At 37.7% G+C, this 27,179-nt stretch overlaps 1 protein-coding gene across 1 annotated transcript in view; it reads right to left on the reverse strand.

The window, feature by feature from the left end:
• Positions 1–27,179, reverse strand: part of PALS1 (protein associated with LIN7 1, MAGUK p55 family member) — a 107,692-nt gene that overhangs the window by 74,909 nt on the left and 5,604 nt on the right. The window contains exons 3-4 of the mRNA XM_072428767.1: positions 20,316–20,524; positions 6,315–6,392 (exon numbers count right to left, since the gene is read on the reverse strand). Coding sequence (XP_072284868.1) covers positions 6,315–6,392; positions 20,316–20,524 — 287 coding nt within the window. The remainder of the gene's footprint in view (positions 1–6,314; positions 6,393–20,315; positions 20,525–27,179) is intronic.

A 27,179-nucleotide genomic window follows, 5' to 3' on the forward strand; every position in this document is an offset into this window, starting at 1 on the left:
CCCTTCCTTATCCAGAGCTTAAACTTCTTTTCCTCCAGACGCATAGAGTGCCTCCTTGTACTTTGTAATGATCTCAAAGTGAATGATTGGGAAGAAAGTTCTCTATATGGACCATTTATATATTTATACAGGGTGATCATATTCTCCCTTAACTGCCTTGGTGGTACTACCGAGTGTGGCTCAGGGTGAATTTTCTGTACCAAAAGCAGTAACCCCAAGCCACAGAAGGTAGCATTAAAAAAATCCACAATCCAGCGGCGTCCTCCAGTGATCCCTGCCCACATCTGCATCACTTCCTCAGCTTGATCGATGTGATGCATGAAGTGTCGGTACGCTGGGGAGGCGTGGTGTGGCAGGAAATTTAAAAGCAGATTACATTGCAATCTGCTTCTAAAACATTGATCAAAGTGATAAAGGTATACAAAAAAAATCCAAATAATAAATCTAAAAGTTAATTCAATCATTGCACCCTTGTTTGAGGAATTTTAAATTTTTTTATTTTTTTTAAATTATTCAATTGAATTTATTGTTAGTATATTTTTATGATTTTTTATAACTATTATTTATTATATTATAATTTATGATTTGTGTTCCAAACTTTATCATACCCGGCAGTTATTCCTAAGAATAGAGGCCTAAAATATTAAACAACAAATTTCCACGCAAAACAATGTACTGCATTAAAAATTTTGACATAAAAATACTGACATAATTAGAGCGCCAGGGGGGTTAAACATCTCTTCTCACAAATAGATTCAATTAAGCTATTCTCTCCTCATAGCTCAGCTTCCCATTCCTTTTATTAGTTTAGTTGCCCTCTCCCACTCACTAAGATACAAATTAGCATATGAAGGGCACACTTTGTGCCCATGGTAATGCCTTGGATCTGGTTTCAACTTATCCCCTAGTAAGTAATCAAACTAGCACTATATTACACATGGACAAATATCTTGAATGACCACAGATTCCTATATAGATACATCTATAATTCTATACGATTACTTTTTATATGTCCACTTCTATATATATTTTATATATATTTAAAGATGTTGACATAGATCTTTTGAATGCAACTCATGCAAGGTATGTTCTTTGAACTTGTTTATTAAAGTGCACTTGTATAATAGATGCTATGTACTCCAACCTCAAATGTATATATACTATTTTTATGTACAGACCTTGAAACAAACGTTCTCTGCCAAATCCTCTGGGGGAAGCAAACAGGCGAAATGTGTTGGATTACAAGACATTTCTTTCCTAAATACTTTTATAGGGCCATCACTGTCTAGTTTATCGGTCACTTCCCACAAACATATCTGGATATTTACCCATTACAGGCAACCCTGGATTTCTCCTAGGACTATTAAATGCTGTATTCCACATGTGGGAAACCAAAGGTATTGAGTGTTTGATGAATGTGGTCGATGCATAAACATACAGGCAATACTCTAGAGAGGCACTCCAAAACAAACATTAACTACCGCCATGGTCAATATATCCATTATATACAAATCTGCAATTATTATAAATCGCTAATTGCCCTGTATTCTCAAGCACACCCATTACATAAGAATGTTTTTAATAACTTACCCTTTCTTCCCCATTAATATCATAACTATACCAATTTTGTCAGGGGTTTTTTCTAAAATCACTTTCTTCAACAGGTGTACTCCACTGGCAAAAGGAATTTTCAGTACCAGATTTGGTTGACCATATCCTACAGGGTTTTCTCTCGGTAAAGAAATATGTAATTAAAGTAGTATGGAGAGAGATCAATTTAAACTGATGCACCGAGCATATAAAGTCTTCAGGGCTCTTGATTCTACCAATGAAGCAAATTCTAGATCCTTTTGCCCAAAATGTGAAGCTTCAGGAATAACGCTCAGGCATTGTTTATGGGATTGTCCACTTGTACTAGCAATCTGGAACAGTCATGGAATTTATAAATCATACTATGAATCAAACAATCCCATTGTCTCCCCCCTTTATGTCTGTTTGAATCTTGAGAAAATCTACTACACCCAAATTTGCGAGTAAAATATAAGGGTTGGATCACAATACGTTTATTGCTGGTCAGATGAGTAATTTTAACAGAATTGATTCAAGCAATAATACCTACTGTACAGAATGTAATTAACGCTCCTAAAAAGGTATAGAAAAATTTAAGGGTGGAAAGATTAGAAAGTAAAAAAAAAGTAAAAAAAAAAAGATTTTTTTAGGGTTTGGCATACATACATTGGCATAGTGCTAGTTATAAATGAAAAGTCACAAATTATGATCATTTTAAATACTTAACGTGGGTCATTGAGAATAGATTGGTAATGTTCTCATGTGTCTAACTCAACACAGTCCATAAAACAACTAACAAAATAGGGCTATGTCAGAAAAGTTGTTATGTATTATTAGTAATAAAAGAATTATCTGAGCAAACACTAGTTAACCCCTCTCTTAACCTCCCAACCGTTAAGCCCGAACTTTTCCGTGCTAAAAAAAGTTGCAATTATCGTTAACCCCGAACTTTTCTCACCAGGTGGTTAAATGTAAACAAATGTTTTATTGCAATCCGATTGTCATACATTGTATGACAATCGGATTACAACTGAAAGTCAGTGTAACGCTCAGGTGGTTAATGTATGTCTATTTTTGTTTTCTTTCCTATGTTATTTTTGTAAACTGTTTTGGAAATTCTGCAACAGATATTTTGTTTGTATAATTTTTGTATTATGTCAGTTTTTAACAAAAGTTTGAAAATTATTAAAAATGTTTAAAAATAAAATCCTGGATGATACTGGGTGGGAAGGCTTTCAGGAGGCAGGAAAGTGTGGAAAGTTTAGGTTCTATGGATTTTATATCTGGCAGATCAATGTCATTTTTGATGCTAAGCTCCTGTTACAAACTTCCCCTCGATCCCCCTTTTTCTTTCCTATCTATGCCTCCCAGCCCTAGCTCCTTAGCACCCATCTTCTACCAAACCTACTGCTATAGGTAACCACCTCAAAAATAAAACAGGTGGATTATTATGTTTTTTGATGTCACTCCAGATCTTCCCCATAAACCTTTTTATCTTTCCCTACTAACCCCTGATGATGTTTTTGGACCCATATGGCGATTATGCTCCTGGCAAAACTAACCACATCTATTCTACCAGGGTAACAGATCATTTGGTTACATGATCATTTTCGGATCCACCCTACTTACTAATAAATTATCTCTATAGTTCTCCTTTTAACAATATGACAAGTAAAAAATGTCACTCGTAACTGTACAAGGTTTGCTGTTTTTGCTTTAAAAAATTAAAAAATAAATAAAACAACTAAATAAAGTGATGGTTAATGGCTGGATGAAGTTGTGCCTTGTTTTCCCTCCCACATCACCTCTCACACTTTTGAAAGATCCACAGCACCAGCCCTATTCTGTTCTCTAGTGACGTGGTGACAGAAAAACAAGGACTCCCTGGTATCCACGGATAATTTCAGATCGTGGGGAATTGTTATTGTTTTCCAGCGATCAGAGCCCAAGATGGCACCGACCTCTCCCTCCTCCCACGCTGCTCAGTCTACACTGCACGCATTCACTTCCTGACTGGCTAATGCGGTCCAGTCTCCTAGATCCTCTGCCAAGGTCAAACGCACCCAAGAGCCACCTAGAAGCCCAGATTTAACTCCCGTTCCCCAGGGAAATACTTTTACGGAAACAGTCACCCTGTCCTATGTTGGGGCCTACCGATGAGTGGAATATTTTGTTGTGTCATCAATTTTATAACTTTTGCTTTATAACATTTGCATTGTGTAATCTTAGATCTTACAAAGGATATTCCTTTCGGGGATGCGGGAGCCACTGTACATGACTTTTCTGCCCCCCCCCCGGGAAGCAAGGGCTTAATACTCTTAAGCTAATCTGTTGTAGTTTTTAACTTCCGGGGTCCTTTAGGATCACGAGAACTACCCACCCTTTCCCCCCTCTCCTTGCAGGAGACACACTTTAAATCTGACAAGCATGCCTCTTGGGTAACCATAGATAGATTGTTTATATGGTTGCTCCTCAGATTCCAAATCAAGAGGTTGTATTATGACCAACGTGTTATCGTGGTTGGAAATGGGGGTAATACAGAGATCAGGAGGGGAGGGCCTTGCTTGTAAAAGAGACTCCAGCAGGTAGCCTGGTAACTATAGCCACAGTATACCTTCTGAATACAGCTCAGGGGTCCTGTCTAGACTATCCTGGAGTGTTTGGAGTTTTGTAAGGGGCTCCTCATTTTGGGCAGGGATTTAAATTTTGTTCCTGACCCACACTTTCTCTAAACCAATCCTACCAGGAAAGCTCCCTTTTACCTCCAATAAACACTGTGAGAGTCTTGCCTATTCAGCCACAGGTTGCTAGATATATGAAGATTTTTAAATCATTCTTGGCTAGACTACACTACTTATTTTGGGCCACATAAAATGTATCCAAGAATAAACTATTTCTGGGTCTGGCAGGCTGATTTGGGACAACAGACTGTACAATAGGCAATATCTCCTTTTCAGACAATGCTTCTATCTTCCTACAATATTAAGATAGCACATCCCTTGCCTAAATTTTGGAAATTGAGATCAAAAGAGTCCCTGTGAGACCCAGTGGCAATTGTGGAGCGGATATCAGATTTATCTCACTACTGTGCAACAAATGCTACCCCCAATAGTGATCCACTTGCAGTATGAGAGGCCTATAAAGTGGCCAAGAGAGGAATTCTAATCAAACATGGCTCCTTACTAAAAAAGCTCATCAGAATATCTAGCCTCTGGAGCTTTTTCACAACCACAGAAAAGTTGGTTAAGGAACTGGAAATGGTGCAGAAGCAAACTTGCATCAATCTGCCTTGAGAAAGCCAAACGCTGAAGGGCCTTTTTATTTTTATTATTATTAAACAGGATTTATATAGCGCCAACATATTACGCAGCGCTGTACATTAAATAGGGATTGCAAATGACAGACTAATACAGAAGGAGACCCACACCACCCCCTACTTTGTTGCCAGGTCTAGGGGTATGTGTAAAGTGCACTTTAGGACCAATAAGACCCCAGGTCCAGATGGTTTCTTGGCGAAATACTACAAAATCTTAGACCAAGAACTAAGTCCGATTCTTACTGATGTCTACAATGACGTTCCACCACAAACCATACCCTGACTTCAATGAAGCCTATACTATACTCATCCCAAAGCCAGGAAAGAACCCTGTCTGTAACAGATTACAGACTTATCTCCCCTCTATTTTGACTAAGCATCATCTTGGATTTGTCTGCAACAAACACTCCACAACAGGAATTTGAGCTGCTATAATAGCAATGGTACAAGCCGCTCAGCATCCCGATTCCTGATCTATGCTGTTGAGTTTAGATGCAGAAAAGGCTTTTGATAAAATTTAATGGCCGCTGCTGAATGCCATATTGTCTTGTAGTGCCCTTGGGCAGACATTTTCCTCTTACATACAATATATTTACCACAGTCCATTCACTTTACTATTAATGGCGACCTATCAGGCCCTATCAAAATGTTTAGGTGTACCAGTCAGGGATGCCCCCTATCCCCAAACCCGTTTAATCTAACCATGGACCCTCTCTTTACTTGCTTTTTTACCAGATTTTGAGGGCATTAATGTGGGAACAAAAACTCTTAAACTAACCGATTTTGTGGGCTGACTGGCATGGGGTGGCTGTTTTTAGTTCATACGGTGCAAGGAAAAGATTCCGTATCAAGGAGTCCAAGTTACAAAGAATCCTCAAACTAAACTCTTGCAGATTATAAAAGGGCTGGGGGAACAGCTTAGCAGCTGGTCTGATTTAACACTCCCCTAACTGGTGAGAATCAGTTTGATAAAAATGATAGCATTCCCAAAGCTATTATATATACTTCATTCTTTACCCTTGGTGGTGAAAAAAAATCAGACCTCCAGACTATATAAAGAATCATTTGTGAATTTGGCGTAGTAAAACAAAACCAAATTATGCTTCACAAACAGAAGCCATTAGAAAAACCTGTCATTAAGATCTGAGCTTGAAAATGTTTCCAAACATAGGTAAACTATATTAGGGAAGTAGTGAAAGAAGACATGTAGATGCATCAAAAATAAATAAGAAATAAACGTAAGCAGAGTATCCTAATTTACCTTGTTGCCCGATTGGAAATGTGCAGAACAGAAGAGGTAGGAAAACTATTTGATCAGTATTTTAAACATGTTTAAAAACTTCGCCCACCATTAATTACAAAGCACATATCACCAGGAGCTGCCTGCTCCTAATATGGCACATGAAAGTCCAAAACAATATTGCATTACCTGAATATGTGGCGTGCTTAGTAAATTATTAAGTTCTTGACATTCTTTCTGATGGCTTGTCTTAAGAACATGGTGTACCTAGATAAAAACATAAAAAGTATTGGTAATTTTAGCAATTCATTCTTGTGATACATACAAGTTAGTCAAAAACATCATATTTCAATGGGCTTCACAAATTAACGCTTTCAATATAAGCATAAACTCACGAGACACAGAAACTCTACTGCGCACTTAAAGGTACCCTCTCCTCTACCTGTCAAGTGTCCTTTAATTATATTAAAATTTTATTTATCCTTTTAGCCCATGTGAGCTTATTATAGGGGCAAAAAAAGATCTATCCCGGGTAGGCATATTACAGGACCAACATAGAAGATGACTTATTCCCCAATTGTTATTTGCTGTATTCCTACTCCTTAAGGTACACGCGTGCAATATTTGTCGTTGGATCTTTCACAATCCTTTCTAACGACAAACGACTATGGAGAGAGGAGGGGGAGAACAACAGACCCGTACCCTGCTGCGCGTTTTCCCCCTTCGCTTCTATTACGATCGCTTATCGTCCATGGATCTGCCAGGACGGTCATTCGGACGATGGATGACGGGCACTGTACACACCCCAGATTCTCATCCGATATCAGCCCCGAGTCGATTATAGGACGAGAAGCATTGTTAAGCGTGTACGTAGCCTTAGACATAATTACAAAAAATGAGGGTGTGGGTGTTTGTATTTAGTTATATTTATCTGTTTTCCCCCTTCCAGTCACACAGACCCCATGGAGGATTTCTAATCAATGAATTCCAGGGACTTCACAGAAGTAACAATAGATAAATAGATAAGATACAGTTTCTTGGACAGACCTAATTACCAGAAGATGGCAGGACACTTAAGGACGCTGATGGGACCACTCCAATGTGTGTTTATTTTTTTTAGCTACCCCAAGTGTGTCTTGGGGTTACTGCTGGGGAGGTTGAAGTAGGTTTTGGAGGTAAAATCTAGTAGATATGCAGACCTAACCTATGGTTTGTAAGCAATTATTGACCTGATCTGCGCCATTTTGTTATTAATGCCCGACATCTTGTTAATAGGATAGTTGGAAGACTCCTTAATTTTTAGACAAGGATAGTTTTTCTACTAAGGATTGCAAATCCTTTTATATCTCTTATCTTCACACATTGCCCTGGAATGTTCTAAATGAGATTGTGTTGCAAGGGAGTAGCTGGGGCTGACACAGGAAGTTAGTTAGGGAGGGCTTGCAGGTGGTCTGGGATGTTGGGCAATTCGCGTGTGATAACGTATATAAACTGTAGCTTTTCAACAATAAAGTTGTTATAGCTAAACTGAGAAAAAGAGGGGGGTAACCATAAGGTACACTCTAATGAAGAAGCCAAAGAAAAAAAGGAAAGGTAGACCTGTTTCTTGCCCAGCCTAAATATATAAATCTCTTAGGGGATAGGTACACGACAGAAGGCTTTTTAGTGGCACTTAAAGAAAACTTTCAAAGTGTATACATTTTTGATCAACTTTATTTAATTCAAACATTATTTTTTTTAAATGATGTACAAAAGGTTATAAGTATATATAGTTACACATACAGCAGAGTACACATTTGACTTTCATTAGTCTGAATATAGTTTAGCTAATGTGTTCATGTGTCTCCATCCCTACGCGTTTCACCCCTATATTGGGCTTCCTCGGGGGATATGGAGGATATTACAACACACTGAAGAGAAAATGGTAAAATTGCATTCTTTGTTAAGTCGCGAAGGAACACAGTAAAACAAAAAAAGAGGAAACAAAAACGTCTTCTAAGACAATAGTGTGTACTATCATATCTAATCATGAATGGCCTTATAAGTCACATAAAATATATTGTATGCTATCAGAATTGAAAAAATTAGTTATAAATAAATAACTAAATTATATCACATATCACGGTGGGGAATGAAATGTATCACATATTATATATAAGTAGGAATCTGGTTTCAAAAGAGGATATTAATATTACACTTACAGTGCAGACTTGGCTTATTATAACTTCCGAAGCAGTGCAAATCTGGACGTTCTGATAAACACTTTATAAACAATCCCTTTCAATAAAGAAGAAAGATTATTAAATAAAGTTAATTTGATAACTGACATCTATTGTGTGTCTAAAACAACAAACCTAAAATCAATAAAGACTTACATGAATTATTATGTTGGTGTCTGCTTGTATTTGTTCCCAAGTAGAGGGTGAGTATTGTAATGAAGAAGATGTTTTAGAGTATATTATATTAGGCAATAAACTGGCAAAATACCCTGTAAGATGAATCATAGCAAACATAAGAGAAATTCCCTGTTTATAAAATCCCCTTACTAAATATTCTTGCTACAGTACAGTACTTACATGTTTATATGATGCTTAAGATGTTTCAAAGCCAACAGATGTAACAGAGGGTTTTTAAACCAGTCTCAAGGATGAATAAAAATGTTTTAAACATGTGGTTTAGATGGTGATGAGACTAATTGCTATGAATAAGATACTCACGAATAGTATAAATGTTCAGTAGGCTGTCCGGGAACACGAGCAAGCCAACCATCTCCATTTCTCATTAAATAGAGAATCCCCCGCAGCTGAACATAATCAGATCCGCTGCAGTGAATATCATATGTATGAGACGGAAGTCACGTAGTAACGTTTTAGATCTCGTAAGCTCTGGCTATTAGTGAGATCTCAGTGTTTACAGAGTGTGGGGAAAGGGATATTGTAAAAAAAGGGCTTCTGCCCTTCTTCTGGGTTATCACTTTTCAAGGGGTATTATTGCTTATCGAATTAGAAGGAATGTGTGCCGTCTGGTTTATACAGAGTAAAGTGCAGAGCATATAAAACCAGGAGAAACGTATACTTGCCTTGTCTGTATGTGCAAAGCAAGCAGATGTATAAAATAATGTGATGGACTATTTGCAATGCAAGATCAAGATTGTATACCGGTAGGACTTATTTGCAATTTAAGATCAAGATTATATAGCTAAACTCAATTGCTAAATAATGGGAATAATAATTGAGATTAAAAATAGTAAATACCATTTTAGTTTTGATATGATTTTTTTAATATTGTTTGTCAATGTTATATTTGTGCAACTCACCCGGAATTTAGGAGCGATAACTCTCCACTCTCGGGTCCTGGGCAAGGGGAGCACATGTCTACCATGCCCAAATGGGGGATGAGTGTGCAGCAAGGGCCAAGCAGAGTTGGGCTCAGCTGCAAAGTGGTATCTCAGACTAAGAGAGACACCTCCCATCCCTCATGGTTGCGCAAAAAGAAAAGAAAAAATAGTTGAATAGTTATTATTTAATAGTTGTTAAAAATCAGTATGTAATATAATGCCTCCAATTGTGATTTAACATATAGTAGAATTAAAGAGAATAACTTTTTAAATATATTGGCGAGGACGTACTCATTAAAAGTCAATAAACTATCCAAATATACCTATGAGGGGAATAATTCTTTTTTTGGTGTAGGGTGGTTCAAATATTTAAGTAAATCAATAAGTGTTAACCAAATCAAAGTAAAAATAGTTTATATGACAAAACATAAATGAGACCAGGATTTACAGTGGCATTCAAAATCTGAATCCATCTCGTTTCTGAAGAGCTGCATCAAAATTTCCTCCCCTGGGGTTGGGTGGACTTTTTCCAATACGGAAAAAGGACAGTACATTGGTATTAAATTTATGTGCCATACCAATATGGTTGCTAACCGAAGTAGTGGTTTTGCCTAAATTGATAAGATACAGATGTTCATATATGCGTTTTTTTGAGTTAACTTTTAGTTTTTTCTATATAGAACCAGACTCATTGGCATGTGATAAGATAAAAGGTGATGCCTGAGGTAGTTCAATTTATATGATGCTTAATCATAAATGGTAAAAAGAGGCCCTTCTGTTCGTTGTGCCAGGGGCACTGTGAGCATTTTCCACATCTCACAGTGTCCGGCCCAACGACCGAAGGGGGTCACCTGAGGGTTCCGGGTGATTTGCACAAATATGACAACAATGACAAACAGTATTAAAAAATTAATATCAAAACTAAAATGGTATTTACTATTTTTTATCTCTATTATTCCCATTATTTAGCAATTAGCAAAACAAAGCTATATAATCTTGATCTTACATTGCAAATAGTCTTTCACATTACTACCAATCCTAATAGCAAGACCTTGCAAGATCTAAAAAGTTAGTACGTGATGTCCGTCTCATACATACAATATTCACTGCGGCTGATCTGATTATGTTCGGCTGTGGAAGATTCTCTATTTTTGGGACGCCGGGGACTTGGAGAGGGTTGTTCCTTTCGGCTTGCTCATGTTTCCGGGCATCCTACTGGACATTTCTACTTTTCGTGAATACCTTATTCATAGGAATTAGTCTCATCACCATCTAAACCACATAGACTGGTTTAAAAACCCTCCGTTACATCTGTTGGCTTTGAAACATCTTTAGCATCATATAAACATGTAAGTACTGTACTCAGCAAGAATATTTAGTAAGGGGATTTTATAAACAGGAATTATCTCCAATGTTTGCTCTGATTCATCTTACAGGGTATTTTGCCAATTTCTTGCTTTATATAATAACTCTAAAACATCTTCATTACAATACTCACCCTCTACTTGGGAACAAATACCAACACCAGCAGACACCAACATAATAATTCAAGTAAATGTTTATTGTTACAAATTTTGTTGTTTTAGACACACAATAGATGTCAGTTATCAAATTAACTTATGTTTCTTCTTTATTGAAAGGGATCAGGATTGTTTTTAAAGTCTATATCAGACTATCCAAATTTTTACTGCTTCTTAAATTATTATAAGCCAAGTTTGCACTGTAAGTGTATTATTATTATCCTCTTTGGAAACCAGATACTTACTTATATATAATATGCGATACATTTCATTTCCCAACCATGATATCTGATATAATTTAGTTATTTATTTATTACTATTTTATTCAATTGTGAGAGCATACAATATATTTTATGTGACTTATAAGGCCATTCATGATTAGATATGATAGTACACACTATTGTAAAAGAAGACGTTTTTGTTTCCTCTTTTTTCTTTCCGAGACTTAAAGAATGCAATTGTACCATTTTCTCTTTAGTGTGTTGTAATATCCTCCATATCCCCTGAGGAAGCCCAATATGGGGGCGAAATGCGTCAGAAAGGGAGACACATGAACACATTAGCTAAACTATTTTCAGACTTATGAAAATCAATGTGTACTCTGCTGTATGTGTAACTATATATACTTTTAACCTTTTGTACATAATTTTAATCAAATAATTTTTGGAATTAAATAAAGTTAAATAAAAAATGTATACACTTTGAAAGGTCTAAGTCCCACTAAAAAGCCTTCTGTCTTGTTCCTATCCTCTTTGTAACAGTTAACCATTAACTTTGTATGGTTTGGTTTGTTACAGGGTTTGCACCTGCCCTGATCTTTTTGCAAGATAGTCGACGCATCACCTAACATAGCTGAAGAAAACTAGTAAACAATTTAGTTAGGAAAAGGACAGGTAGGAGATACTAAACCAGCTGAAAATAACAGGGAGTTGGATGATAGCTTCCATCCAGACCTTTGCTGACACCTATGTTCTATGACCCCTCCTGTGCTTCCCCAACATCTCCAGACACCATCCATTAGGCAATCCAAAATCTCCAACGAGGGGAGATGCATGCCCCGGCGTCTAACGGTGAGCTGCTAGACGAGACGGCTCCCTAAAGGCTCTACCCCTGCCGCTGTGTATCCAGGCTGAGCAGCTTCTGAGAAACGTGCAGAGTGAGATGCCGTGAGAGACCGAGATTACAGCAGCACAATAGTAGGAAGAAATACCGGGAAAAGTAAGGAGTGCTCCTCTAAGCCCCAGATTCACCCAGAGCAGGGGAAGATGCTTGTAGGCCGTCCTGGGACTCATGCAGTGTGATCACCGCAAATAATTCGATCTGGTCTGCAGTCCGGCAGCTCAGGTAGGAGAGAAGGCATTGAAGCAGGGGAATGGAAGGGGGTTTCCCCTTCAACCTCCCCGGGGGCAACATTGGAAGGCTTTGATATTTCTAGTTCACAGCATTGTGGTAATATCTCACAGAGCTAATCAACCTCCAGCTTTCTCCCCTACTGATAACAGTGAGCTTTTACCTGATAATGTACTTAACTTTTCAGAAAACGGACATAATATAATATCTCAAAGTAACCCCCTGCCTGCTGGTTTTATTTTGTCAGCTGAAAGTGAATCTAGAGTGATAGAGCACCTGACAACTATTTTACAAAAGGAACTGGCAAAAACCTCAGTGGTTATTACAGCCGAGATAAAACAAGATCTCCAAGGGATTGGAAGCAGATTAGAAGCTATTGAACAGAATATGGATAACACTAATATTAAAGTTTCGCAAATTGTAAAACAGATATCGGCACTAGAAGATAAAATAAAGGAATTACAACAAAAAATAGACAATTTAGAAAATCATTCAAGATGATCAAATTTTTGTATCCAAGGATTACCAGAGACATTTACAGATATAAAAACTGTGGTTAAGAAGTTCAATAAAGAAAAATTTCCTGACATCCCAGAAATGTCTTGAAATTGATAGAGCTCATAGAGCATTGGTACCAATTAAAGCACAAGGCCCTCCAAGAGACATAATAGTGAAATTCTTTTAATATTCCACTAAAGAAAGGATAATGAAAATTCTAAGGGGAGAAGATCCAGTGAAAATGGAGGGTGCTCCAGTTCAAATTTATTCTGACCTCTCAACATATACTATTCAATATAGTAAGACTTTGAAACCAATACTTCAAATCCTTTTATCTCATAAAAAAGTACCGCTGCGCCTATCCACTTTGGTTGATTTTTCAATTTCAAGGCAAGACATTTTCTTTCTCTGCGCTTGATGAAGGCAAACTGCTGTCACATGAACTTGAGCTATCTCCTATGATGTCTACGCAAAATCAAGAAACAACCACAGACCAAATTTCTTTATATCCGGTGTGGCAAAGGGCGATTCAGAGCACCAAAAAAGCTTTAAAATCCACTAAAAGAGATATTGATCTTAAATAGAATGTCATTTTTTGGTATATTTTTTCTTATTGTATCTCTCTGTTTAATGATCTTGTGGGGATCCTTAGAAGAGATTGATAGTAGTTCAATAGTGGTGGGGGGACAGTTTAATAGTAGTTTAATAGCTCAAAATTGATATTTTTTTCAATCCAAATTAATACCTATGGCCTGTAAAGCAAAAATCTTCTCAGTGCCTTGGTCGGATCACGACCCAGTTCTGTTGAAGCTGAATGGTCTTAGAACTATACAAAATTGAGGTTGATGGAGATTAAACGAGAGTCTGTTTTTGAACAAGGCAAAAGATGAAATAGAGTGTTCAATTGCAGAATATTTCGTCCTCAATGAGCCAGGAGACACCTCCCCAATCAATAATTGGGAGGCCCCAAAGGCCTTTGTTAGAGGGGAATTTATTAGGCTGGGAACCTAGTATAAGCGATCCCAAGATAAAGTGCTAGAAACTAAAATGAGGGATCATCTATTACAATGACAACATAAAAGTAACCCAAAGATTGATTTAACCCAACAGGTTGATTTGAACCTGTTGACCACAACAGCTGAGAAATCACTGACATGGGCAAACCATAAGTTTTATACATGGGGGGATAAGCCTGGAACGTTATTGGTAAATAAACCTAAAAATTATGCTTTTCCTAAAATTAAAACAAAAGATGGTAGAATAACTCAAAACCCGGAGAGAATTATCTTGGCTTTTGAAGAACTCTATTCTTCCCCCTTATGGTAAACAGACAAGACCAACACAAAACTTCAACCTAAACATGTGGAATTACTGGATAAAGCTGTAACAATGGAGGAAATTAGTAAAGCCTTAAAAATCAATGAAATCAAGTAGTGCACCTGGCCCAAATGGATTAACACCCCACACCTGGCCGAATATTTCAATTATTTACGAGAGGGTAATTTTCTCCCCCCTGAAGCCAATCAAGCCTTTATGACTGTAATTCCAAAGCCAGGCAAGGATACTTGAGATATAACTAACTTTAGACCTATATCTCTAAATGTGACTTGAAGTTATTGAAAAGGGTTCTATTGGTCTGATTAAACTCTTTCATAAGTGAACACAACCTTCCTGATCAGGTGGGGTTTATACCCCTTAGACAGGTGTCAGATCAAACTAGACGCACTAAAGTTTTAATATGTCTACTACATACTAATTGGGATGATTGCAAAAAGAATGAAGCTATGTTACTAGCTAAAGATCTACAGAAAGCTATTGATAGTGTCTCATGGCAATATATGTTTAAGATCTTAATATTGGGTTTTGGTAATCATTTTATTAATGTTTTAAAGGCATTTTATGACAAACCATTAGCAAATATATCTTTGGGTAGCTTGCTTTCTGATAACATTGTTATTAAAAGGGGTACACATCAAGGATGCCCACTTTCACCATTATTATTTGCACTGGCAATAGCACCTTTAGTGATAGCAATTAGGGAACATCCGGATATTAAATGGATTTGGTGTGAACATACATATGTTTTGTTGGTTAATATTTTGATGTATATCTCTTCCCCGCATGTTACCATACCTAACCTGTTTAGACTGTTAGATTTACGTTTGCGGTAATATCAGGTCTTTATATCAACTGCTTTAAATCTCAAGCTCTCAATATAAATGTTCCAGAAAATCACATTTCAATGGTTAAAGATCATTTTACATTTTGTTGAGAAACCCAAACATTACAATACCTGAGGATTCAAACTGACTGCCACAAATGATTCACTGTACCAAGCTAACTATGTTCCCCTTTGCAGAAAATATTTTGAGGACCTAAGTAGATGGGCAGTATCTCCCCCCTCTTGGTTGGGACGCATAGCAGCAGTTAAGATGAACATTCTTCTTCGTATTTTGTATTTATTCAGTACATTACCTATTCATGCCCCCCCCCCTTAACTTTATCTAACCTTCAGAATAAGGTTATGAATTTTATATGGGGTGGTAAACGAGGTAGGATCCAAAATCAGACTATGTGGACCCCCAAGTCCCAAGAGGGTTTAGGGGTGCCCTTTTAAAACATTATTATTTGACAGGTCAGTTATCACAAATTTCTTGTATAATGGTGAAAGGGCCAGGACCACAATGGGTAGAGATAGAATAAACAGCTGTTAAGAGAGGACGTTTAGCCTCATTAATCCGGACTCCAAAAAAATATAGACATTATAGAGCTTGCCTGGCTTTAAATCATTCACTATCATTTTGGGATAAAAAAAAATCTAAAATAATTTCAAAACATTCTCCCCTTGCCCCATTATGGAACAATCAGGATTTCTCCCCTGGAGAAAATCCAAAAAATTTTGGTTTGTGGATTAGTAAAGGTTTTGAATGTATTGGTGATTTTGGATGAGGATGACGATGGCGATGGCATGTTCAGCCTATAATTCCTTATAACTAAAAGATCTTATAATTGATGAATACTTTAGATATAGGCAACTTCGATCTTTTATATGTGCTAAAATTCATTCTGCTTCATATCCCTTGCTTCCTACGAGTTTTGAAAAATCATGTGGATCATTAAAGAATATGAAGAGCCAAATATCAATAATCTACTCTTCTCCGATGTCAACCTCAAATAAGTTAAAATTAATGCAATTCTGGAATAGGGAGGTAAATATTTACCTTTCTAGAACAGAGTGGAAAGATATTGCCTATTCTCTGTCTAAAGTATCCTTAAATACAGCCTTAGTGGAAGCAAATTACAAAGTTATTCTTAGATGGTATTTGGTTCCGAATAGAATTTCTAAATTTCACCCTACATCAACATCTCTATGTTTTCCGGGGTGTAATATTAGCGGTACAATGGAACATATAAGGGGGTCCTGTCCAGTTGCTCAAGACTACTGGAATAGGATTTTTGGATTAATCTCAAGGATCTTAGAACGAAAGATAACTGGCAATGTAGGGATGGCTTTGTTTAGTAGATGTGATTTGTTAATCCCTAAATCTCTTAAGAAACTCTTAAGGTTAATGTTATTGGCTTCCCGAATTCCCTAGGCTAAATCTTGGAATCTCATATTATACAGATAGAATTATTTAAAACCAAAATGAATTGGATTATGGTCAAAGACAAAATGACTCATTCTTTAAAGTACATTGATAAAATTTAATCAGATTTGGGAACCATGGAGGAAATGTTCTTCTTCTAACACAAATATCTGAAATAGAAATAATTTGGTACAACAGCTTTTCTTTTCCTTTTTTTTTTCTTCCTATTCCTCCTTTTAGAAACCCTTGTGTCATGTATGTGGTTGACTTGGTTGTCTGACCCTTAGATTAATAATTATATTAATATTGACACTGTATTATATTATTTTTGTGAATTAGTATAATAACACGATTTTAGAATTGTGATTTGGGTCATTGTCATGTTTGAAGGTGAACCTTCGGCCCAGTCTGAATTTCAAAGCACTATGAAAACAGGTTTTCATTAAAGATATCTCTGTACTTCATTCAGCTTTCCCTTATCCCCTCCTTTACCACCCACAGCTTCAGAACCTCTTCCCCAAGCAAGGTGCTGTCACAGCCATGCTTCACTAATGGGGTGGTATTGGGCATGTGATTACTGATGCCTGGTTTCCTCTAAACATAAAGCTTAGAAATGAAGCCAAACCATTCAATCTTTGTTTAGTAGGATCAGAAAATCTTGTTTTTTTTTTATTTATTTTTTTGGTAGCCTTTTAAAGATCTGTGATTAGCATCAATATTGTCTCTGAGCTCGGAGGCAGTTCCTATGGCCTCATGGCTTGGTTTTTGCTCAGATATGCATTGTCTATAAAGCATTTCCAAATCACGTCCAAATCATTTTTTTTCTTATCAAGAGAACAAGAGAAAAGGGGGGCACCTGCGACAAGTGCTAAAATGGTCCTAAATTCTGTTTTCATTATTGGGTACTGGGTAAAGATTAATTAGGAAAAAATTTAAAATGATGGCAGCATCAGGCTCCACTCCAAAAAAATTAAAAAAGTAAAGGGGGATCTAAAAAATTTGTGAAAACACTGTGTGTATATGTGTATACATACACACACAAAATATATTTGACTTGTATGGTAAGTTGCAATAGTATGAATATCTTTAATGTTGCTATAATTCACATTAGTTAAGGCTTTGTTCACACAGATGTGCTTGTCATAGGTTATACTACATTGCTGTTCATTGTGATGTCAACATTCATTACATTAATGGATACAGTAAACAAAAATGGACATAAAATGTGTTCAGCAGTCGCACTGGGGCGCACTACATTGCATATAGTGAGAACAGCAGACAATGACTTCCATGCAATATGCAATTTTCCCAAGTATCTAATACAAAGGGGGGGAACATTGCACCACACTACAATAAACAATGTGAATATAGGTGGACTTTAGGTAACTATGATCTTAGGTTTGGACAGTGCAGCAGCTGCTTCCCTTATGTGCATGGATAATACAAAGGAGACAAATGTGTCTTGGTCCAAGAGTGTCCACTGTCTAATATGCCTCCAAATACACATCTAAACAGGATAGTAGCTGCTTTTGTGCGTTTGCCAGTATGCCTTTGGATACTTCTAGGTGGAAGCTGTGTTCACAGGCAGAGCTAACAAAATGTAACACACATGACCACACTCCAAACTCCCACCATCACAATTTCCACTCAGAGTGCTCCTAAAATTTGGCTGACCAGAATTTTCTGGTCTCTTGTACAATAAAAATTAATTCATTTGTCAATCCCGCTCACTAAAAAAAGATAGCATTAGCATCCAGCCCTCCTCACTTTCAGGAGATAGGAGAATATGGCAGGGAGAATGCTAGCAAATATGTGCTCCATGCACATGCTGGCGAATTGGGCTTTCTAATTTGTCTGTGTTAGTCAGGGCTATGAGCAGCAGAAGTGGAAGTAATCAAAAGGGGGAGAAAGAGAGGTTGGTCCAATTGCTTTTATTTACTTACAAATGCTGCTTTACTTGCATGTGAAAGGATAGCACATGCAAGTTTGATTGGCTTATTTTATGTTAGATTAGTGCTGCTTCTGCTGTTGCTATCATTTCCTAAAAGTGTGATAAATTTATAATATTAACAAATATCTGCCCCATCCCAAAACCAATGACAACCAATGTACCGCTCTAGTCGCCAGTAAATCTACATCCCTCTAAGCTGAAACGGATTTATCTGCTCCTTCAGACCCCAATGACCACCAGTGTACCTCTTACCTCTTCTGATATATGTGCCCCCCACTGACCTCTACTGCACCCTTCTGGCCTATTCTGTCCCCCCACCACCCTAGACTTTCACTGTTACCTACTTTATTCCTGCCTCCACTACTAATAAGTATCCACAGCCATGATTTATTATAAAAATAATAGTAGAGAATGGATGTGTATTGATGGTAGAGGTGTATTGCTGACTTGACTAGAGGGACTCACCACTGGTAATACCTTGCTTAGGGTAACAAATTGGCTAGAAATTTCCCTGTGGCGAAAGTTGTATTTTTCAGCACCCATTGCTAAAGACGTTCTTCTGTGGTATCAGAGCAAACAAGCATTCCCCCTTGACTTTGTTGCTTCACAGTAGATTTGGATTTTAGGCTAATCTGTGTAGATTTCTAATGAATAATGTAATTTTGAGCCTTGTACTAGGTTTCTCTTGCTGGACTATAGAACACCTCCTACTTATGGACAAAATATACTTAACTAGGTTAATGTCTTGAGTAAGGTGTCATAAAAGTACAAAGCAGCTAAACTATAGTAGCAATACAAGTATAAACAGTATTGGCAAAAGGGGGTGCACCTTCCAGAGCGTGTCACACTTATATGTTCTTCACTAAAGCACAGGCATCTCTCCCCTGCTAATGCGGCATTTCTGATGCTGGGCATGCCTCTGGTTCCAAGCTTTATCAACTTCATCCATGCCGCTGGCCAATCAGAAAATAGCCTCTTAACGAGCCCTGGCTATTTAGCTAGCTCTCAGACTCCATTTTGTGTTTGTGCAACAAGTCTTACTAGTGCCGAGCTCCCCAGTTCTGTGAACTACTTCCTGCATACCTGCTGCTTAATCCAGTGTTTCTTGTGTCCAGCTCTTGTGTTAACACTTTGTTGTCCAGCTTGTTGGTTTCCAGCCAACTTCCCTGTGCTATTCCTGTCTGCCTGTGGATATCACTGCATCACCTGTACCTCCTGCTGTTTCCAGTGTCCCCTGTGTTACCTGTGCCCGCAGTGGCCTCTGTGTCATTGCTGTCTGTCTCCTGGATCCCCGGCTATTGACCCCTGGTGTGTGACCTGACCTCTCTTGCTTGCTGCCTGTCTCAACCCCAGCTTCCCTTGACATTCCTTCTGCTTAGTGATTTGGTACTATGCTTTGCCCACCTTGGTGTGCCCAAGGCCTGCAACCTGGCAGTAACCAGCGGCGCAACATCCTCACCATCAGAGGCTCTGGGGAAAACCTGGTTACTGCTTAGACTCTGCGCCTTGGCCCTTCTCAGGGCTCATGCCACCTCCGTGCAAGCCATAGCACCCTCTAGTGGTCCTGTCTCTCTGATCGTGACAGAGCGCAGAGAAATAGATTTTTTTGGCCAAAAAAATATATTTTCTCATTTCACTGAAGGTTCTGCTGTAACACTATCACCACTAAAAAATTACAAAAAATGACACAATGTGGTATACAACTACTAAGTAGACTCCATGGCTAAAATAAAAAAAAATGGTTTATGTGTGAGCTGCTCACTGGGTTATCTCATTTTTTGTGTACCAAGCATCCTTCTCCTGCAGGTAACGATATGTGCAGTGTTGATCAACTTAAAACAGATGCTATGTCCTATGGTAAACAAAGGACATTGAGAGCTGTGCTTTATCTCTCCTTTTTATTTTGCCCTAAATTACACTTTACAATTAGTAAAAATAGTAACTTACCTCCTGTGTTAACTCCTGGGAATTGGAAATGAATGGATACGGGGGACTAGCTTTGTTCATGTGGACAGCAACAGCATTGTGAATCCTAAATGCATTCTGAAAGTCTTTAGTTTGCACTAGTTTTAAAAGTAAACATACATCATCTTGGCTCTGTGAATCTGCCAATGTGTGCTGGATTTCTTTAAGTGAACAAAGCAGGTCTTCCACTTCTGCAGAGAAAAGGATTAGAGAAAAGTAGTTCACAACAGATGAGAAAACATTTTCTGCCCCAAACAAAGCAAGGTAAAAACAGTATAGGTTTTAGCATACAAAGATTCACAGTCATTGACCTAAAGCATATATGCCAATACAAATCTCTAAAATGTCCCTAATTTTACATTTAAGTCTTTATGTTGCTGCTTGCTGAAGCCAATAGGTTAGCATAAAAGCCAGTAACTTTTAATTCCTTTCTTTATTTTTCTCTGTCAGCAATGACAAAACTTTTTCTTTTTCATGAAAGGAAACATGAATTAACAAAACCACACTTTTAAAAGGTCGACCACATGCCCTGCCACGGTTTCATGTGAAAGATCTTTTCATTAAAACACAATATTCTCATCTACATATGTGAATGTCTGCAAAAAGAAACAATTATGTTACAAAATACTAAAGTTATTCATTTAATGGTATACATGTGTTTCTATTCCTATAGAATTTTTTTATTATATAAAACAAATTGGATAAAGATTGTCACCTCAACAGATCATGGCTTGTTTCCTGTATGAATAATATATGAAATTGTGTTTTAATAACAGTAATGTCATGAGAGAACTTCACAATGATATTCTACACCAGTTTTTTCAAGCTTTTTTGAGCCACAGCACACTATTTACATTGAAAAAATCCTGCGGCACACTACAAATCAAAAAAGTAACAAAATGACACTCTGTAGCTTAATCTCTTGTCTGTAAGAATAAACAAGGCAATTAAGCTACCTACTGCCACCTACTGACATGGAAGAGTATTACATTACTCTGCCAGTCACTACAGCACAGACAATGGTAACTGGATAATTTCCCACGGTACACCAGAAAATCTTTCATGGTACACTACTGTACCGTGGAACAGTGGTTGAAAATCACTGTTCTACATTACATATATCAGAAATATGAGTACAAATATTAGGCTATGTTCAGACCTGCATATGTAACATTCTCATGTAGCTTACGGTGGATGGCAATTAACTTCTCACAGCCAGTCTGAACATAACATTGGCATGTACAGTGCTATTTGTACTCAAAAACAAAAGGATTTGGCAAACACTGCTGTGCAGTGTGCAGCAACACATGCAGCAATGGTTTAAAGAGTCTGTTTACCAATGCTAGAAGTCTGTCAAGCAAAATAGGGGAGGTGGAAGCCTTAGTGAATGAAGAGCATTATAATTTAGTTGCTATTGTTGACATTGTTCTTCACATGATTGGGCTGTTAACATTCATGGCTATATTTTCTTTAATATTAAAAGGTGGTGGTGTCCGTCCATATGCTGTGAAAGGTAAACAAAGTGAATGTGAAAGAAGAAATTGTTCATGGAACATGTGCTGATGTTGAGACATTATGGGTAGAATCACCATCAGTTACATTACAGAGAATTTGAAGGCACATAAAATCAAACTCAGAACTTTATTGCAACATTTTAAAATTACATAAAAATATAAATGATCATAACTGAGTGTTTATTACATAAATATTAAGGAGAATCCCCATCCAAAGTATCTCAAAACACAGATCACCCCATATACACCTATGGTCACAACCATGCAGGAATATTTAATGCCATAAATGAAGGACAGGAAGGGTGCAAGACTTCCAAAACTTGTCAACAAGGAACATTATAGGGAAAATACATCACTTGAGCCATACAAAGACGTATGTCCACCAAATCTGTTCCCCACAATACACCAAAGCAGTGATGCAAACAAGTCCCTAAATGCTCAATCCAGACAGTATGGTCCACCCGCCTTGAAGGCAACATTATGGGTGGAGTTGCACATGGGAATGCATAATACACAGGTAATTTTTTTGTTATGTTAAGTCTGGTATAGACTCCCCAGTGCTAAAGAAGAGATAGAGAATCAACTATTTGCACAGATAGAATGGGCTGCACAAGTTGGGACAGTGGTAGTGATGGGCGATTATACCTACCCGGATATTGACTGGTGTAATGGCACTACAACATTTATTTATGCACTACAACATTAATGGCACTGGACATTTATACATTTAATACAAGATAAGTTTAACGTACAGTTCATACAAGTCCCAACTAAAAATTTTATTTTTCTGGACCTTTCATGACATACTGGGAGGGAACATTGTCCACAACAAGTTTGTTCTACACAAACACACTACAAAATATATTCCCATGAGCCAAAAGTTTATAAGGCAAAAATAAAACCTATGTGGTTCACAGATAGGGTTAAAAACTCCATAAGGAATAGGAAAGGGAAATTACAAAAATATAAAAAAAAGAATGATCACCTTTGTCATTTGCAAATTATAAAAAATATCAGAAAAGATGTAAAATGAAAATTAAATGTGCAAAACTTCAAAATGAAAAGACAGATAGAAATAGGCAAGGTAAAGCAACCCCCCAAAAAATGTTTTCAATATACTAATAGCAAAAAGATCAGGTCTAAGTGTAACGATCACCTCTCAGCCCACAACCTGTGCAAAGATTTTCCAGCACCATCAACAAAATCCAAGCCCCAGCAGGCTGAGAAGGTGCTGTCACAGGGCAAGGTCAACCAACGTGTTAACCCATGCTAAACACACACTCACAAGTAGACTGCCATCACATGTTTAGAAGAAAGCATGGACTGTTACCTATGACCACCGGCGTTTGGATTCTGTCTCTTTTAGTACTGTGCCACCCACTGCCACTGCAGACAGGCAAGAGTCAGCGAACACTTTTATAACAGCTTTCAGAAGAGCAGGCTACATTATTTAGCAAGATCATTAATTACTAGGTTATGGTTTTATGAACTGCCAACCAACTGATCGTTAGCACAAAACATGGAGTTGAACGAGACCAAACTCGGCATGTCTGGAACTTATGGTTTACCAGAACAGACAACAAGGTGGTTTCCAGGCTCTCCTGAGATTCGGCTATGAAACAGCAACCTACAACTTTGTATGGAATTGTGTGATGGAACTATGACAATTATTAATAAAAGTGTTCCTGAATACACCTCAAATGTCAGTCAGAGACTACTTCACTGCCATTATCTGCCAGGTCCCAAAAATCCCAACTTTTACAATGTGTGTTGTAAAATAGTGCATCTGGAAGGATGTGCTGGTGGGTTATCTGATGCCAGAGAGGGATTTGAAAAGGGACAATTTATGTTCCTGTGTCCATAATTTTAGACACAGGCCCCTTTTCCTGTGTACTATTCCTGTGTTTGTGGATGACACCAAACCACATAATGGAATCAAACACATACAGGAATCAAACACATACAGGGTGTCTATATTCTACAAGCAAACCTGGATGCGCTGTTTAATTGGGCAATCACGCAACAAATCATATTTAATATTGATAAATGTAAATTTATGCACTTGGGGGAAAACAACATGCATGCTTTACACAATTTATGGGGGGGGGAATACCTTTGAGGCAGTCGAAAATGGGAGTCAATGCCAAGCTGCAATTTCTAAAGCTAGCAAAGTATGTTCTTATATTAAAAAGAGGAATACACTGCAGAGATCAAACCATAATCCTGCCCCTGTACAAAGAATTGGTCAAAACTCCTCTGGAATATGCAGTTTTGAGCACCAGTTCACAAAAGGATATTGTGGAATTGGAGAGTGGGGCAAGTAAACTAATAGAGGAATAAAGGAGCTCAGCTATGTGATGAGATTGAGATATAATCACCCTATATAAATGGTCCTTAAAGACAACTCTCCTTACAATTACTCACTGTAAGATCAAAAGTTTAGTCTAAGAATAAGGAAAGGATTTTTTACAGTAAGGTTTTTCCGCCTTCCTCTGGGTAAACTACAATCATGGCCAAAAATATTGAATTTATGTCAAAAAATGGCCCACTTCTTCAAGAAAATTGTTACAAAAAAATAGCTGTATTGATTGCAATACAAAGAAATCTTTATATAATAAATATATAATTATGTTGTATATATATATAAAATACATGCTTCTTTACAGTTATATTACAGGTTTCACTATTTTTTTATTTATTTGTTTTTACAGATTTTTGTGTTTTTTTAAAGTTTCTTAATAAATGTAATAAATATTAGACATATTTCGGTGAGTTATGCCTATAGATTATAAGCCTACAATGTAAAATAAATTTCCATGTAAAAAAATGTAGCGCTTTTTGCGTGAAAATACGGACAGAATTAGAAAGCTAGGGAGGTAATATTTTAGGTCTGTAATTCTTAAGCTGCGTACACACTTGCAATTTTTGTCGTTGGAAAGGATCTTTCACGATCCTTTCCAACGACAAGGGACTGCACGATGCATGAACGGTGCTGTACATACATGCTCTATGGAGAGGGGAGGGGGAGAGCGCCGGAGCGGCACCCTGCTGTGCGCACTCCCCCTTCCCTTTCATTAGGATCGGTTGTCGTCCATCGTCCGTGGATCCGGCAGGACGGTCGTTCGGACGATGGACGACACCGACTGTACACACGGCAGATTTTCGCCCGATATTTGGCCGATGCCGATTATCGGGCGATAAAAATCTGCCGTGTGTACGTAGCTTTAGGAATAACTCCCGGGGATAAAGTTTTAAAAACACAAATCATAAATTATAATATAATTATAAAAAAATTTTATAAATAAAATAAACTTTATTTAAAAATTTAAACATTTTTTAAATTTGCCTAAACAATGGTACAATAATAGAAACTTCTGGATTTAATATTTAGATTTTTTTTTTTATAACTATCACTGTGATCAATGTTTAAAAAGCTCATTACAACGCAATCTGCTTTTAAATTTCCCACAAGGCCACGCCCCACCAGCGTACTGATGCTTCACGCATCAAATCGATCAAGCTGAGAATGTGATGCAGAAGCCGGCCGGGGATCGCTGAGAACGTCGTTGGATTGTGGGGAGCAGGCAGGTTTTTTTTTCCTACCGAGTGTGGCTCAGGGTTACCGCTTTTGGTACATAAAATTCACCCTGAGCCACACTGTGGAATACTGCCAATGCGGTTAATCGCTTTCTGTAACAATGAGTCTTTTATATCTCTCTACTGCAATTTTGGACGACTCTTCATTTGCCAGCTACGCTAGGTTTCTCAGATTTGAAGGGTTCCTCCTAGCAACTGCTTGTCTTTTTAGATCTTTCCTCAGCTCAGGTGGTCTATGGGATTTAGATCTGGACTCGCTGCTGGGCACTTCAGAACTCTCCAGCACTTTGTCTTAAACCATGTCCATGTGCTTTTTGAAGTGTGCTTTAGGTCATTGCCATTGTAAGACCAATGACCTCCTGCTCAGACCCAGCTTTTTGACACTGGGCCCTACAGAATTTTTTGGTAGCCTTCAGATTTATTATTACCATACCTTGGTATTAAAAAATTTTGATATAGCCTTGATTTTTCAGGGTACACAGAATAGCAACTAGTTACCAAAATGTAAGCCCCAGTTTTAAAGAATATCAAGATATAGGGGTTGTGAAAATTGAAACATTGAGGTTGCCAATTCAAAAGCAAATGCATCCAGGAAACCAAAATTAGACTCCCAGGGTCAATTACGTTGCAAGGAACATTAGCTTGTGGCTAACTCCCTCTAAAATGTATTACTATGGCATTATCTGAACATGAACAACTGTATCCATCAAAGAGTGCTGCCCTGTTACACATATTACTTCCCACTTTAACACTATTTCTCTGGAATGGGGAGGTGTAGGAAACCAAAAATGTAGGTACAAGTGGGGAACACCTGTGGCTAACATCACCCAAAAATATTTAGGGAATGTTAACCACAAGTGGCCCCCACTAGCACCTAGATTTTTGGTTACGTACACCCTGCCGTTCAAGAGAAATTGGGGTTCAAGTTAGAGAAGTGGACAATTATGTGTAACCAATGGTTCTGATGGGTAGAGTTTTTGGGGTAATGAGTTGTAATGATGCTATGGTGATAACATTTTGGAAAATTACTTGCATCTCTCCATTCCAGAGAAATTAAGGTTCAAGAAGAAGTGGACAGTTATGTATAACAGGTTTGGGCAGCCTGTTATGATGGTCAGAGTTTTTTTATGTTCTAATATTGCCATAGTAATGAAATTTTAGGGTCTGTTAGCCACTGGTTTACCCCACTTGCACATACATTTGCAGTGTTCTACACCTCCGTGAGAAATTGGGGTTAAAGAACGGGAGTGGACAAGGTATAATGGCATGAAATTTATAGTTTTGTGACAGGTAGGTATAAATTTAGGGGCCCCACCCCCAGGCTTCCAGGCACACAAACTTTTGAGCAACCCTGATGTTTAATTTTAACAAGAATTTAAACTTATGACCACATATATTGAAGATCTTAGCTTAAGGGGCTGAAAATTTGGTTTTACATACATTTTTTTTTATTAGTAGCTAGGATGGTCCCCTGTGCACCCTGAAATTTTCAAGTTGTTACCATCCAAACCATCAGTTTAGCAGACATGAAGGTTTGTAAACAGTGAGTTGTTACGCTCCAGAAAATGACATGCATAATTTACACACACAGCTATCACAGCACTACCGATGACCTCATTGCGCACGCCCACATATACACTACCACTTTTACAAAGGCATCTTTTTTTTTTTTTTTTTTTTAATAGAAGAGCTGTCAGTTGTTTAGATGACAAGCTACCGCTGATGAGAGCCGGGT

This window comes from Pyxicephalus adspersus, chromosome 12 (genome assembly GCF_032062135.1).
Source record: "Pyxicephalus adspersus chromosome 12, UCB_Pads_2.0, whole genome shotgun sequence".
Lineage (NCBI taxonomy): Eukaryota > Metazoa > Chordata > Amphibia > Anura > Pyxicephalidae > Pyxicephalus > Pyxicephalus adspersus.